This window comes from Calypte anna, chromosome 4B, assembly GCF_003957555.1.
Source record: "Calypte anna isolate BGI_N300 chromosome 4B, bCalAnn1_v1.p, whole genome shotgun sequence".
NCBI lineage: Eukaryota > Metazoa > Chordata > Aves > Apodiformes > Trochilidae > Calypte > Calypte anna.
In genome coordinates, this window is record NC_044249.1 from 2,111,816 (window position 1) to 2,129,175 (window position 17,360).

General features: G+C 36.2%; 1 protein-coding gene across 1 annotated transcript in view; it reads right to left on the reverse strand.

The window, feature by feature from the left end:
- Positions 1 to 17,360, reverse strand: part of SCLT1 (sodium channel and clathrin linker 1) — a 23,865-nt gene continuing 6,505 nt past the window's right edge. Inside the window, exons 10-21 of the mRNA XM_030450802.1 lie at positions 15,856 to 15,946; positions 15,593 to 15,684; positions 14,400 to 14,577; positions 13,524 to 13,622; positions 12,067 to 12,138; positions 11,054 to 11,128; positions 10,486 to 10,631; positions 9,407 to 9,599; positions 7,805 to 8,001; positions 3,306 to 3,384; positions 2,177 to 2,272; positions 1 to 416 (exon numbers count right to left, since the gene is read on the reverse strand). Of these exons, the coding sequence (XP_030306662.1) occupies positions 354 to 416; positions 2,177 to 2,272; positions 3,306 to 3,384; positions 7,805 to 8,001; positions 9,407 to 9,599; positions 10,486 to 10,631; positions 11,054 to 11,128; positions 12,067 to 12,138; positions 13,524 to 13,622; positions 14,400 to 14,577; positions 15,593 to 15,684; positions 15,856 to 15,946 (1,381 nt within the window). The 3' untranslated portion in view covers positions 1 to 353. The remainder of the gene's footprint in view (positions 417 to 2,176; positions 2,273 to 3,305; positions 3,385 to 7,804; positions 8,002 to 9,406; positions 9,600 to 10,485; positions 10,632 to 11,053; positions 11,129 to 12,066; positions 12,139 to 13,523; positions 13,623 to 14,399; positions 14,578 to 15,592; positions 15,685 to 15,855; positions 15,947 to 17,360) is intronic.

Below are 17,360 nucleotides of genomic sequence, written 5' to 3' on the forward strand. Positions count from 1 at the left end.
GAGCTGTAGGAATAGCCATAACAGCACTTTATTTATTAACTGTTTCCCAGGGACATCAGAACAAACTGAACCCAATTGTTAAATCTGGAAGCCAGAGGAGGCATTTCCCAGCTGTTACTTCACCATCAGCTACTTTAAAGGACTTCAATCACAACATTTTTGACTCTTCTGCCAATCTTCATTATGTTTACAGACAGAGTATTTTAATTTCTCTCCTTTCTTACCTGAGTAAACCAATAAATGTTTATTTAAGTTTTACAGCCTTGTTATGCATTCAACTTTCATGTTCCAGTATGAAGAATCTCTGGCAATCTTCTTGACTCCAACATGGTATGAATGAACAGTACATGTGCTTAAATGTTTTCCACATCCTTCAGGGAAGCAGCTTTTTTCTTTTGTGTAGTTATCAGGCTGAGCTGTAATTAAAAACAAGCAGTTTCTTATGTAATTTTTGGTAAGATCTAAGTAAAAGTTCAATATGGAAGGCATAGTGAAGGTGAGTGCACAGGGACAGATCAGTGGGAATCTGAGGTAGAGAGATTTTCAATGTTTTCTGTACATGGCTACTGCTTTTGAGCTATTTAAATCCCAAAGAATTCAAGATGATGAAAGATGAGGTAGTAGGAGTAAGCTTTAAAGACTTACACATAGCATACACACATTCTAAACCTGTGCAAACGTTGTCACATATTTTTTGTTTCTTCATTACTGTGATGTAATAGTATAAAATTTATAGTCACTGAACTAACCACAATGAAAATGTCATTTTTAGACTCCCTGTTAGTCCAGCTCTAGCCTCTACTGGATTTAATTTCACAAGGAAGCTGGGTAATGAAATGAGAACAGAGTTAAGTGAGAGCATAGCCCTTGAGCTGCAGATTCAGAATACAGAGTTACTGTTCTGAGGGAGGAAGCACATGAGAACATTCAGCCTTCTGAGATCTAGAAAAGAAGAAACACCTTTCTTCATGTTCAGAAGATTGGACATTGTTGTAGCAGTTCTCCTGGAGACCTCTTTCCCAAGCCATTAGCAGGAACAATGTAGGTATGTCTTGTCTTTTTTTGAGGGGAGAGGGAAGCTGGGGAGAGGGAGTGATAGGAGAGGGGAGAGAGAATAGAAGGGGGCTTGGGCACAGAAGCTCCTCAGTCCCTCTGAAGCAGCCATATGCCTGACAGCTGGCAGCAGGAACCTCTGCCAAGCCTGAAGAGGGCAAGGCAGTTCTGAAGCCTGGTGATAAGATCTGGACAATAATTCAGCTGCTAAACATTTTTTATAATCTGTAACTTTTCAGAGGGAGACTGATGAGTAAGAGTTAATTATTGATGCTTTCAGGAACAGCAAGACCTCTTCCTGTATGGGCATGGAGGCCAGGAATTCAGTCCCTGAAAGGTGACATGATCAGTATTTTTTTTAAGGTAAGATAGGCTTCCCCTAAATACATACCTGCACTTAAAGATACACCACAGGTGTATCAGAGGTGATCAAATCCATATAAAAAACAGGAGGTAAAAAAATAGAAATCATTCCCTTCAGAGCAAGGCTTCACCAGCTGGGCAGACCTTATCATGAGAGAGAGAGCATTTACAGCCAGGAAGCACAGCTTATGTTATGATAGCTTGGCAGCTATGCCCATTTATTCACTGCTGTTGGGGAAAAAATGCCATTTGTCCTAATTGGACAATTTAGATCAACCAGGAATTTCCTCTCTGCAACTCACATGGGATCACCCACACTGAAAAGCTGTAATTTGCAAATGGGTTTCCCTGAATCACTGTAAAAAATTAGGCAGAAAGACCACCTTTACTTAAAAAAACCAACCTGAGTAACAAATTTACTTGGCAATGGAAGCCATGGAATTTGCTTCAAGAAGTATAACTTGAATGGTATGAAAAAAGAAATGCTGGGTAGAAAAAAGGCCACTTCCTGTCCAGCAGAGAAAATACAGAATTACAGGTAGCACAGGGCTTAGATAACTAAAGCCCTGAGTTTAACTGAATATGTATCAGTTTTGTGATGACAGATCCAAAATACAAGCTGCTTGTTAAACTTTTAGCAGTAATACTCCATAGAAATGATCACCTCTGCCTCAGGAATGGTACAAAGTGACTGTTTTTGTAATATTCAATGGGATTTTTAAAATATACTTCAATATCATGCTTGTTATCAGTTTAGTACCTTCTGAGATGCTGTAGCTGCCCTCTCTTCTGCCAGGCTGAGTCGCTTTTGCAGCCTATCAATATATTCTTGATATTCTGTCATTAATTTTTCATCCTGTGCAAATGAAACATCACATTACCAATGCAGTCTGTAATGCTGTTTTTACTCAATCCATACACACTGTAGTGAAAAAGCTTAAAACAAGAGGAACCTAAGTTGGAACCATTTACCACTGCAGACATAACTGCTGACACATTATGGAGAAAGTCCAGCTCAAGTGTGGTCTAATTTGGCTTTTCCAGTCAGAATAATCTGAGGACATTTTACTCATTCTACCATCTTGATGTAAAATGCATAAAAGTTGGTATATTGATCCAGGTAATTAAATTCACACAGTCTTACACTGCAAATGTTTAAGCTGTACTCAGAGGCAGAAATAATATATGAAATAATACAAATGAGATTACAAAGTCACTACAGATTTCTTCAGTTCTCCTCATCACAGGGCATGCACAAAGTCTTTCTTACCTACAGAAACCAATTCTTGCATCTGCCCTTTTTTCCCTCTCTATGCCACACCACAGAAAACAACACAGGACTTACCCTAGATAGACCTGAGTATTATCACAGATTTATGAGGTTGGCAGGAGAGTTGTTTCTGAAGTGGCTGTTAATTACTGAACAATTCAGATAAAAGATGACCCTGCCCTTAACTGTTACTGGGTGATGCCTTTACCATATACAGTGTAAATTCTGCCACAGACAAAGCACACTGAGGATTTGGTGTCTCTCCATTATCTGTAACACAATGCCTGCTCCTTCTAGAGGTGTGCATGCACACGTAGGCACAAGTGACTTCAGGAACATCTCCCACACTGCCTAAACTGCTAGACTAGTAACCTTGAAAGATGGTCTCTCCTTTACCTTTTCTTGTCATTTGAGTGTGAAGTTAATTTGTCTTCCTGCCATTTGAACACCTCAGTCAGCAGAAACAGTGGGGGTTTCCAGTTAAAATTACTCCTGTCAAAAATCCTTATTTTTTTCTAAATTGGCACCATAACTCATGTAAATAGGTTTCTGTTGAGATCCTAGTGTGTGTGGATCAGGTTGTAACTGAAAGTAATTGTCATATCAGTCATTATCTTACCTCAATTACTTTTTCATTTGCCATTTCCAGCTGAGCAATGAGTTCCTGGCTACGAAGTTTTTGCTGACTCAGCTCACTTCTGTTAATCAGAAGAAAAGATGCTGATTAACACAAGTAGTTGTATTAGTTACCAGAATATAAGTGCTTTCTTGCATTGTAGGTGCTTATGGTTTATTTTTAATTACAGCCTTGATGTCAAAACATTGATTTCCAAAGCAATACACACACAGCTAGAACTCTTTTGTGATGTGTATTCAAATCTATACTGGCAGAGAAATGAGAGATTTGTTCAAATCAACAGGAGTTTGGAAAGAGTATTTACCCCTTCACAATGTTTTTTTTTAATTTGTTGAATCTGATTTTGCAGGCATGTTATCAAATATGCTAGAAATACAAGCTGCATAGATTAACATTCTAATTCATGTCCCATAATCAGAGTTCAGCATGGACATTTGTGAAGCTGCTTTGAACTTGAGACAACAACATGCAACACTTGAGGAGGAAAGGAAAATGCCACCTTCTTCAAAGTGGTCTCTGAGGTGGTGCTCAAGGAACTGTTCTTGCCTCCTGTCATCACAAGCCACTGAAGAAGAGGAATGACCAAAGATGGAAGAAGCTCTGAACTTTGGTAAGCTGCAAAACTAAACAGGCTGCTCTGTGCTTTAACCAGTCTCTACTTCATTATCAACAGTCACTGCAAAATGGTATGATCAAGATGCTAGCTGCCCATTTCACTTCCTACCTTGAGGTTGAAATTATTTGTAAAGAAGAATTTCTAAATCTATTCTCATTTTACCTTCCTTTCCCAAGTTGAAAGGATGCTGAAATGCAATCACCTTCATGAATATGTAGCACAGTGACAGTGCTCAGAAAGCTGACTCCGAACCCTGAGCTGCTCTGCCTAGTGCTGAAACTGCCTGCACTGTAATGGGAGCTGAAGCCTTAATTCTCTCTGGAGGAATGGGGGCAAGGCAGGAGATCTAACCTCAAATCATCATTTTAAGAAGCTTCTGCTATTTTCATTATGGCATTTAGTTCTCAACAATAATTCACTCTTAAAACCTTTTAAACTTAGTATTTCACAAAAGTTTGATTGGAAACTGCTGTACCCACTTGAAATACAAGATGGCAGTGGATCTGTTAACAGAAGGCTCTGAGCATACCTGGCTTTAGTTTCCACTCCCTTGTTCTCAACCAACCCCTTTAACCAAAGCCAGGTAGATACCATGAAAACAGCTCAACATCTTTTGACTGGCTGCTGTAAAATTGAGAGTGAGTAGACAGATGTTAAAATGATGTTAAGCAGTTAAAAATATATAGAAATTATATCTAAAACTGGTCAAACACTACACCTTACAATGTGTAGACTCCTTCTGTTCAAGTTTATATAGAGAAATAAAAAGGGCTTTGAAAATAAGGAAATTCTTACACTCTTGACAAACCAGCTTTACTGATAACTCAGATGACAGCTGAAATAAAAAATCAATTTTTAAAACTAAAAATTCCTAGCTATTAAGAACAGTCTGTCTCCTATACATGTACTGAGGTGTGGAATTAGCATTCTTAGCAGCACAGACCATAAACAGAATTTACATGCTAATATACTGCTGCATAACAAGAAATTATTTGTATAATTAGATCACACCACACATGTATTTAAAGCAAACAGTTTAACCTTGTAAGCATAAGGAAACCTGATGGCTATTGAGCTAGACAGTTGATTCATTCTGATTGTTAACCTTCCCCCAAACACACATTATGAGATTTTAATATTAAAATGGAGCAGTAACCTCAACTGCTGAATAATCTAATTAGTCCCTAATCCATATTGTCTTTGTTAAGTGAGTAGGAAACAAAAGGTGAGCTTTTAGCATTTTGGCAGCCGGGTGATAAATCCACCAGCTGGAGCAAGTACCTTCTGCAAAGCTCTCCTATGACAAATACAGCATGTGCCAGCTGTTTTTTCAGTTGAATTATACCATAATATGCTTCAGTTACTCTTAGTAATTAAGAATTTTGTATACTGCCGGTACCTGCAGCTGTCTCTCATCCTGTTCATTTTTTTCTTTAATGAACATCTTAAAATAAGCAGCAATGGCTGCCAAACATTACAGAAGTGAAGCCAAGAGTGATTTTTTAGAAATGGAGGAAACTTCTTAATCTCAAGATACTCTGCAGTTCACTCAATGTGCTGTACAGGATGTAGGAAGAAGGAGGAGAAGGCAGTCCTGGCCAACGCTTTGTACACAGGCACCAAAAAAGCTCATTCCTCAGAGGCAGATTCTTTACAATTATAAAAAAAGTTATAAAAAAACATTAAACTGGTAACTTAAGAGTCAGGAACTCTAATAATGAAAGAGAAACGTTTCAGAAGCAGAAACTGGAACAAAGACACCCAAAATAGATGCAGTCAGATGACTTAAGCTAAGCAAAGTACTTAAATTTAAAAACAATAAGGCAAGGATTGCCTTTTCTAAGTACTGACAATTACAGTCCAAGTGAGTATTAAAAGAATTAAGCTGTTCATTTAGTTGTTCAAATATAGTGTGTTTACATTGCAAGTATTTTTTATTCTCTCCCCAGATTTGTGTCTTACTACTAGACACACTAATAGTGACAGATGGTCAGGATTATTGGTTTACCAATTTGTTCACACTGTGTAGGAGTATTAAATTTTATTACTTTTTTATTAGTTAAAGAGCTAGGATTTTTAAAACTCCAAGTGCCTTGTTTCATTGAAGTAACTCACCTTTATTGCTTAAGTCAAGGTTTATAAAGTGTCTCATGCACTGTTTTGTAGATGAGGTTTGTATTTCTAAAAGAGAGGGAATTGTGTATAACTATTACCACCCCTATCAAGCTGAACTGCACCTGAACGGAGCAACCATCCACATGTCTAACAGGTCACAGTAATATTCATAGCAAAGTTGAGAGAACTGTTAATAACCTGTCAAATTCTCAAGTTACAAGATCTACCATTTTCCTGTCTGCAGTTTTCAAGATCTGTTTGTTGCTCAGTCAGGACAAGGTTAAGTTTTCATCTCAGGAAGACACTATATTTTCTTTACAATCTCACAGCTTAACAAACCCTCTCCAAACCACAAATTTAAGAATGCATGTATGTAGCTATAGGGCTTGGTGATGCTATTTCCTGCATCAAGAAGACTTTCAAACAGAGCCTATAATTCAATAGATCCTGCTTACCAGGTATCAGTTTATTATTTAGTGGTCTTGCTGATACTTCTGTGATAAATACATTCACTGCAAAATTATTTAGCTTTTTAAATATACAGCAACTTTATTTTAGTTCACAGTGAAGAGGTAAATTGTCATTCTGTAACTGCACTCAAAATGCTATTGCTCTAAGATCAAAATAAGTATGAACACTAAATATTTGCAATATAAGCAAGGACTTTGCATTGAATAACTCTTACTGTGCAACTCAGAAACTGGTCTTCATACCAACTGTATTTTGTGCTGTATAGCTAGGTATCTGGCAATGCATATAACATGAAAAATAAGCTGTAAATTTTCTAGATAATACTTAGAGGTTGTGCTATAGCTGCTTTTCACAATAACATTAGAGCACCACTGCACAGATTTAATTACAAAATTCCTTATGTCAGTTTAAATCACAACCTCCTAGCAGAGACAAACCTTGTTTCTATTGCCATTTTCCTTGTTAGGTAAAGCAAATGCCTGATAAAAAACTTCTGCTTCTAACTTATACAGAATGTAACAACATCACATATGAAATCATCTTTAAAAGTAACTGACTTTGCTTTTTTCTAGCACCAAAATATCTACTGAAGTCACAAAGAATCCTGCAGACTTAGTATAGACTTCTAATTTTTAATGAGATGAACATTTTTTTCTGTTCTGCTTATCAGGCAGTATTCTCTGAGAGGGGATGTTAAACTATTCCAGGAGCCTTTTAAATGATGCTGCATAGGCAGTCTCACAGAAACAGGGACATTCTCAAATCTGCTACCTATTTTTCATGCAGACTCACAAAAGCAGACTTCATCTCAGCTCTGTCTTATTTTCTATGTCAGCATTTTGCTGCAGATAAATAAAGTCTGAAGCTTTTGGTCCACTATAACAAGATCTTTACACTTAACATGAAAGCTTTACAGACAGCAGCTGTTTCACAGACAACTTTGTTTTAGAAGTCTGCAGCATATCCCTTTTATTTAGGAATTGCTGAACCACATTCAGGATCTAGGTATGAACCTAGAGATGGTGACAGGTTTTGTAGGTTCTTTTACAGAAAATAACAACAGGTTTAAGAGTTTATATTTACCTTAGCATAAAACACTTTTGTAGTGTATTTCCCTTCTTTAGTTACTGCATTTACAAAAGAAATACCCTCAATATTTCTTCTCAAAAAAAAGGGTGGTATCTAGTCCAGTTTGCACTTCATTGTTTTCACCAGAAATCTAATGCCACAAAGTAACTACAAATGTAAGTTTCTAGAAAAGTAACAAAATTCTACTTACTTCAGCTTACTGATTGTGGCTTCTGTAGTTTCAGTAAGATTCTTTTTTTCTTTTTTCCACCTGCTTGTTGCTTTTTGCTGAGCCACTAACAAACGTCTAAGCTCAGCAGTAGACTTCTGACTGGTGTCTTCCATTTCCTTAAGTCGAGCTTCATACACATCTTCTTTCAGAGCATGCTCATGCTCCATTGTGCTTATCTAGAAAGGAAGACAAATCATCTACAATCAAGTACAAATACATCAAAACCTGACTTTTAAACTTTTTTTTACAACACTTGAGTTAAATTTATAAATGTTTGTTGGAAGCATGCAACATATAATAATTAAACTTGTAACTACATGCTCAAAGAGATCCATGTTCCCAAAGCCAATCTAAGCAAACAGTACAACTGACAATAAAGGATAATGAGCTGTGTAAGCTTATTTTTGTAAATAATCTTTATCCTTCTCCCTTGTGTTTTCTCCACAGAAACACATTCTTTCTTTCTCATCTAGCTAAAATGTGCTAGGAGTTTCTTAACTGCATTGAAAATCCTTTGTACATCAGAGGAAAATGAAGGCAAGCAATAAATCTTTGCTGTGACTACAATGGAAATCTGTCTGATGAAAAATGAGATGGACAAAGTTATATGCTTTATAACCATGATCTATCTGCTACAGGACTCAATCCTTTGCTTTCAAACTTTGTTTGATCAAAGGGTTCTAGAGCTGGAATAAGATTTCCTGTGTATTTGACTGCTTCCTTTATCTTGTGGTGCAAACTGGTAACTGGGTTTGAGATGGTTCCTATTCATAACCTGTGAAACTGCTTGCTGAAGGTGTCTTCATTTCTGCAGATTCTTAGACCCCTTGTCAGTATCTTAACACTCCTGGAGTTAAGAGCAGAGGGTAAAGTACCAGTTTTATATCTGATATCCATAGGAGTAGCAAGGATCAAAGCTGTTACTCCCTCCAGAACCCAAAGGTGCTCTCTGAATCTGTCCAGGCTACTATTGACTCATTACCCACCTGCAGTCTGTTCAGGTCCATGTTATGCACACATGCAAAAAGAACAACCATCTTTCTGCTAATTGTCTTGTTTGCAACTATTCATAGAGAAAAATGTTCCCTATCCAGAAAATACAACCACACCATTCAATGATTTATGAGTTGCACACTGCTCTATCAACATGGTGGACATACCAGTAGATGAAGACTCTGGAGTGGAAGTTGTACAGAGATTCCTAACACATGACAGACAGCAGATAAGTGAAGACCTCAAACTGGAATAAGGCAAATCACTTGAAGGAAAATATGTTATAATTGAATCTCTTCATTTCATAAAAAGTGAGGAACATACCAGATGATCTTTCAAGCAGAATTTAGTGCATACTAAAATACAATTTAATTAGTAGAGACTGAGTTACACAAAATATTCTGAAGACACAATGCTACAACAACATTCCTCTGAAGCAGAAATCAGGAAGCATCATTGAAATTTCCTTATATATCCTTAATATATCCCTAATATCCTTCTTATATCCTTAATATAAGGATTATTTTCCCTTAGAACTGCTGCCTTATTAAGTCCCATATTAAAATGAAAATAACATCCAAACCATACCTTCAGTTTAGCTTTTTGTTGAGCCTCTATGGCCAGTTTTCTCAAGCCCTCCATTTCTTTTTGCAATTGTTCATTCTCTTGCTGAAGTTTCAGCCTTTGTTCACTAACAAAAGCACTGTTTTCTCTTTCTGAATCCAGAGTGCTTTGCAATTTAGAGATGACTTCCTGGCAACGAGATTTCTCTTTCTCAGAGCTGAAAGGGAAAAAGTCTTATTGGAACTCAGGAATTGAACAACTACTGTACTAGAGAAAAAAATACACATTGTGACAGATCTTTACTCTGACCCTGTACAGCTGTTGTTCTTCCTGAAAGTTTGTATTGGCTCAGCAGGTTTAATGAGCGAGAGATAGAACTACACACAAGTCAGCAAACAACTTTATCAAGCTGACAGAATTCATAAAACCAATCTAATCCTGCAGCAATCTCAGTACAATGACAACATGAAACAGAAGATTTTCATTTTTATATTATTTCCAGATTTTCAGATGAGGATTGCTCTGGTGAAGTGGCAGCATTTGCCATCATCAGAGCACAGAAATGACTGAAACTTGTAGAGAATTCTACGTTTTCCATGATGGAAACAACCTGGCTTAAAAATGTGTATCATATTGTACTTCCATTATTGTATTATTGGAACTGCAATAATGTCTGTGAGCTCTGAACACAGATCTGACATGTAGTATTCTATGTAAACATGTGTTCTGCATGTACTAGAAGATACCACATTACAGGGGAGTTGATCAAGTCATAAATTCTCCCTGAATATTTCAGAGTAACATTTGCCACTAACAGTACTTTAAAATGCAGTAAGAATCCAAAATAATACATTCCTTTTTTCATTATTTTGTCAAACAACTGCTTGCAGTTCTCATCTTGTAAAGAAAACCTTTAATTCCATCTGTGTTATCCCCTGTAATTCTTTTACAGTGATTCATAGTTGCCTTTACTGCAGGACTGCAGCATCTCAGAACCACTCCTGATAGTGTTTAAACAAGATAAAATGAAACACACATTCAGCAATTTAATCAGCCAGTAATAATTTCCATTGTTTTTCATTCCAGTTTCTGTTACATCTTACTTGATTTTCAGTTGTTTCAGTTTATTTTCTGTTGTCTGTAGGCTCAGCTGAAGGTCACACTTTCTAGTTTCTGCAAGTAAATATTTCTCATGCAGCTGGTCTAGTTTTCTGTTTTCAGATTCATGTCCTCTGTCTTCCTTGTAAATCTGAAGAATAAACTTAAATGTCAGATCATCCTTATCCTGACCTAGCACTAGTGATAAGCAGTGTAGTACTGACAAGTAGTCACTTCTCATTGCATCCTATTTTCCAGTGTTTTAGAATAAAACTAAATTTCTATCATTGCTGCTGCTACTTGGAAAAAAAGTTTTCAAATATTCTGTTTTCACAGAACTCTCTTTTTCAGTTTAATGCTGCTTTAAAATGCTTTGCAGATATATATCTCTATAAAAAAATCACCTTAAAATAATGTCACATGAAAACTGACAACTAAGAAAATCTGCTCAAAAAACACAATAAGAAAATTAAGGGGAAAACACCCACGTGAGAAATGGGAACAAACTAACATATCTTTTCCTCTTGAAAAGAGATCTTAAGCATTATGTAAAAATGCATGCAATTACCTTACCTTTTCAAGTTCCTCTTCCACTGCTCTCTTTTCTCTGATGGCTCGTTCAATTTGACTCTGTTTTTCTCCACATTCCTATTTTAAAAAGCAATTTTAAAATGTATCTAATAAAAAAACCCCTTCCAATAAAAATCAAGACGTGCCAAATCCAAAAAACAGCCACTGAAATGTAGTTCTTGCTGTTGGTAAATATACATTTGACTATATTTCCCTGCCCAGTATTTTCTCTATAGGATCAGTTTCATTCATTAAAAAGACTATGAGTCTTAGTTTCTTTAAAAAGGTTTCATTTAACATTTTTAAAATAAATTTAATACATAAATAGGTGCCTATGCACTGAGCTTTTTTTGTCTCTGACATAATTGGTTACCAGTTCCTGGTTCCTTCAACACTATGATTGTGTTGCACAGCCTCAGCAGCTCTCCCATACTTCACCCAACTATAGATATGCAGTACTCAGCTTTTCACACTTTATTTATCCCTGAAAGAAGCAGGGATACTTAAGAAAGCCATAGCATGGGAAGTATTTCCTGGAGCACATACTTCCCCTGTCAAGATGCCTGTGAACTATAATAAGAGTTATGTGTAACTCAAGGAATAAGCTTACAGAAAGAGTTGTGTGCATTTGCAGAACTGTGTTATTTCCTGCAGAGGCAGGCAAGCTGTCACTATGATATGATTGTATATACACAAGGCAAATTTGAACATAAAAAGTGAATTTTCAAAGCATGTATCCTTTACACCTAGATCTGAATCTCTGCTCTAACTGTTAAGACACTGCATCCACTTGCTTTTGTCAAGTAACATGACAGACACTTTATGTTGCATTGAAGGCTGGAGACAGGCTCAATGTTATGTGCTCTACAGTATGCTCTAAGCATAGCCCTAGACAGTTACCTGTTAAACATGTTTTACTTGACTTTTATCTGAATTTACCATTTTACTTCATCAATAAAACCAAGAAGCCTCTAATGTTTTGCTATCAAAAATACTTGTATTGCTCAGCACCATACCATCTGGAGAGCTGAAAGTTCTGCTGTCAGTCGGGAAATCTGCACATTGTATTGCTTCTTTGTGGAGTCCACCTGTGAGCAAAGCCAAAACAAAACTAAAAAGTTAATCTCATTAACTATTTTTCCATCTTTTTAATATATAGTCTACATGTGTGCAGGTATATAAACATTGAAATATATGGGACTGCAGTAACTGACAAATCCTACTACATAAATATTAAAAAATGTTTATTATCAATCCATAATACTTTAGCTGAGGGTGTTAAGGAATAAAGCTGAAAGTAACATCACAACAAGGCCTTACAAAAAGAGCAGTAAGATGCTCAGAAGGCTGCTGTCCATGAGGTGCAAGATCTTTGCAGTTTGTGCAACAGATATTTTTAGATCACATAACAAAAAAAATATTTGTTAATAGCTGGAGAAACATGAGAACTCAGTTTAAACTTCTCCTTACAATGCTTTTGGCAAGATTCACTTTTACTGAGATAGCTTCAAAATAAGAAATCGGACATTTCCATATTTTGATTACTAAAACCATGTGAAGATTCACTTCTAACAACTAGAGTGGATATCCTAGTTAATCTATAGCTCTTGCACCTTCTCTAAATCATGTGAAGCATTTAAATACTGCACTAAAAGTAACCCACACAATTTTGTCATTCTTTCAGGTAGCTGCCAAGTGGAAGGCACAAACCACCCCTAACTTTATTTTCAGGGTGCTGAAAATTTATGTGATATGTTCCTCAGAAGATGGTCCTTGCTGAGAACCTCTGGGTAGATAAGTCTGTGATTTAACTGAAGATGGGACAAAACATGGAGGTAACTAATTTTGTGAGTAGCCTTCTATCAGAAGAGTTTCAATTCTTTCGGGTGCTTTTGACAATGAGAAAAACCATAGAGAGAATACAATATTTTTTCACCAAATTCTGGTTTCTAAGTGTGTTGTGATATTCAGCCTTTTGTTGTTTAGCTGTACTTGGTACAAGAGCCTTACTTGTCTAAAAAGGAAATATTTTGAAGTTTTAAGACAGCAAAAAATGACCATGTCCTATCACCAGAGTGTACAAGATAAGCTTCCATTAGCAGCTTCCAAGATGAAGCCATGTATCACAACTTAAATACCTTTACACCAATACAAGAGTCAAGCCTGCTGAGACACTACTGAACAGAATCTCTGAGACTGAAGTGCCACTCTTTACATCTTTGCAGTGCAGCCTTTTCTATACCTGGGACCTGTGTCTGCACAGACATCAGCACTTCTTGTTCTTGGGAGATTTGACAGTATCATTTAGTTTGCAAGAATATGTCTAGCAAACAAAGCAGAAGAACACAGCACTGCCATTGTGCTGCCTTGCTACCTAGATTATTAAAAGACATCAAAGAAGGCTCATGACCATGTATCATCAATAGTTCTTCATCTTATTTTCATCTCATTTTTTCTAAGCATCATAACTTACTGCCTTTCTAATTCTTGCAGCCACATCTTCTGTAAGTTGAGACATTTCATCTTTCATTTTTTCAATGTCCTCTTCCTTCTGTTTCTCCCCAAAGAGTGCCTAGAAAAAAATAATTTGAAACACTGCTGGTAATATTTGAGTGGTGACATTGCATCTCCTACTGAGAGAAGAAACCATAGGCAGTCACTGTTCAGAAAAGCTTTTTTCCTTTTTTTTTTTTTGGAGTAGCTGACACTATGATGCAACAAGAAAAGAACAGGTAGAACTTTGTGGTCTAAATGCAGATTCTTGTACATCATAACCACAGGATTGTTAGTGTCAGTAGATGCCTTTTTCAGATGGTGAGAATTACAGAAAAAGGTGTAGCAAGGAACCCTTCCTTTGGAGGATACAAGAAAACCATTGATGTAGAAGTGTAATAGGGGAAACTATTCTGAAAAGATTACAGAACATAGAATTCTTGACAGGTGGGATGAAAAATCCCAGTCCCTTTAGTTTTAGCTCTTCTTTCCTAACCATTAGGATGTTACACATTTGTAACAGGGCCTTTCTTTTTATTCTAAAAGCCCAATTTGTTTATAAGTATTTCCTAAGAAACCCTGTCAGAAATTTCTGAAAATCCAGGTCCAGGTACACTGTTGTCACTTAGATCACCTTTATCCAGGCACTCAACATATTTTTTGAAATTTATACTGTATTATAAGTCTAAGTAATGTATCACAGCTTGCTGTCTTACACATTACCAATGTTAGTACTACAGACATAACAGAAGTTTGGTTGTGTATGACTGGATGCCTGTAAGAATACATCATCAGGCACTTCACAGCTGTAAGTGATAAAAGAATTCTAATATCTAATATCTATCTTCAGTCTTACCTGACTTTTTTGTAGGTTGGCTTCTTCCAAGAGCTGTATGCAATCTTCAACTTTAGCAACAGCATTGTATTTCTCCCTTCTTAGATTTGCACACTTTGTGTGAAGGTCTCCAATTTGTTTCTCCAGGGCTGTTCTTTCTGTTTGCAGCTCTTCAGCATGTTGGACAGTAACACGTAACCTACAGGGCAGGAATAATTATACTCAATTAAAACCAAGGTACTTAATTAAGATACTCTTGCAAACTAAACTGATGGGAAGTTATTTATTCAGAAGTCATCAAAAATATATTTCTGGTTATATTTGAGTTGAATATTCATCAAGTCCTAGAAAGAAACAGAATTAAAGGAGTTAACTCAGACATCTAATCTCAGAAGATCCTCAGAAGAATGTTGCTGTCCTGGGACACATCACTGGAAATGTTCTATATTAAAACAGAATAGAACAGCCCCAGAAGGAATAAAGTTTTCCTCTGTGGAGGAAATGGGATAATTGGATGTGGGCAATGAAGTTACAGCAATGCCATTAGAACAAGAAAACCACTGGTAATTTTACAACAGTTCAGAAATTCTTCTTGTTTAAATATGATTGTCAGTATTGGCAGGCACAAGAAAGGGCAAGAGAGTCTCTGAGGTATCCTCAAGAAAAATCTCGCCAAGTTCCAGAAGTGCTGATGTTTCAGTAAAGTGCACAGCTCTAAACATCCACAGTGAGCACTTTGGCAACACTTGGGCTGCTCTTTCCTGCAGCCTTGCTTTTGTACTTGCTAACATCTTTATAATTAAACAGACAAAGAAAGACAACCACTGCATTTTTGTGGAATCAAAGCACCATTTTGTAGGACCAAAAAGTTAGACAAAATAATGAAACTAAATAATTCCTTAAGACATTCTAAAATAAACCTAATAGCTTTCAAAATTCCTTCAAAAACTCCTTCAGGCAGTACTTGGCCACACAGACACAAGTTTGGTTCTCTGGTAATTATTTGGGTTTTGGAGTTACTGAAGAGCTTGCTAATCATGCTCACAAGTCTGTGACCAAGAAAGGAAGATGAAAAGTCACACAGCTATTTCAATAAGAAATTTACAAATATTCTTAGATACCAGGTCATTTGACTAAAAAAAAGAAAAGTAATGGAGTATTTTATTTCATTTGCAAGTATCCTGTTATTAACACTCAGTGAGTGTTACCTTTACCTGGTTTCTAACTGTTTTATACAAGACTGCAGTTGCTGCAGGCGTTTGTCAGATGCTGTTTCTCTTTGCTGGGCAGATGCTGCTTCTTCTTCCTAGAAAGAACAGAAATATTTTACAGACATCATCTGAACTTCCTCAAACAATTAAAGATACGCTAACATAAAACAAGTTAGTCAACAACTTTTGATGAACTTAATGTCAGCATTCAGATAACTGTTTAGCCATTCAGTAGCAACATAAAAGTGTTCCTTTCTCTGCAATACCTTTCTCTCCAATTGGCCTTGAAGCTTCTCTACCAGTTTGGTCATTTCATCAACCTTTGCATTTGCTGTCCTTCCATCTGTTTTGGCTTTTCTGTTTTTAAAAAAAAAAGAAAAAAACAGTGTATGAGTTCCATTTAAATTACTATAGGGGAAAAAACCTGATTTCATTATAATTTTGTTGAAATAGTTGTGAGGGACAGAGAGATTTTGTAATACTATTCCAACAGAACAGTAAAACAGGGCAGAAAAGGTTTCCCTTTTCTCTTCCACACTATGTGGCAGTGAGAGAGGAATGCTAAATTCATTAAAAAATTAAAAAATTGTCCTCTCTTCCTTAAAGATAGCTTCCTAGGAAGGTGTATGTATAGATTAAATATTTGGAGGGACTAGGGTATCAAAAACTGAATAATGTAAATCTAACACCTCAGATGATTCATAGAGAAATCTTTTTCAGAAGTTGATTTTACTTTTTAAAGCAATTTGAGTAGGAATTAGAAAAAACATTAACCACTTCTGAAGAATTTAACCAATGATTAATTCTGAAGAGGTTTGACAAGAGGAAACAAAACAGGAAAGAAAAATGGATTAGTTAATGGAAAAGAGATTTCCTGCTCAATAGAAAACTTACTGGAATGAGTAACTTCCCTGCTTCTGGGAGCAGAAAGGCAGAATCCTCCATCTGAGGTGTAACCCAATTATTCAGACTGCTTATTAGACTAAATTTAAAGAGCAATGATTGAATGCATGATAAAGTTAAAAAAGAGCAAATGTGTTAGATAATCTAATGCAAACTGGAGCATTAGTAGCCACAAAAGAAGCTAGAAAACATTCAGTACTGCAAAGAGCCAACTTCAAGCAAAAATTATTTTTAGAAAGAATAGTTTTGATTTACTGGCATAAAAGACAAGAGAATATCATACCTATATATGAAAATCTTAAACAAAATATGCAATTCTACAGCAAATACATAATTTCAGCTTAAATCAGAAATACTAATTTCATGGTAATTTCTTTAAAAAGAAAAGAAAAAAAAAAAAAGATTGTTCCCAGACACATGGTTCACATTGCAAGTCTATGGCTTTGGTTTTACTCCATCTGAATGATGCATCTTTCTCCTACAAAAAGTACTGTTAAGTTTATGAGCACATTAAGCTGCTTCCCAAAAAATATTTAAAACCTGCTGTGAAATAAAAAAACCTCAAACCTCAGTATAAGGAATGGAAAAACAAGGAAAATATAAAGAGCTCATAAAACAGAGCAGCTTGAGTATTAAAAATGCATTTTAAAGACCAGAATCAGATAAAATCTAGAGGTGTGTGTTTAACAAGTGACAAATTGATTCTCTGGATGCAGCTTCTATTCCTCACTGTGCAATTTATCTTTAACATCATCTTGGCAGGTTACCTCTGTTTAAAAGCTTTAAGATTCTGAAATGCAGAAACATGCCCCTGCCATGCCACGTTTCTTGCCTAAAATGGAGTCTTCTTTTGACAAAAGGAAGATGA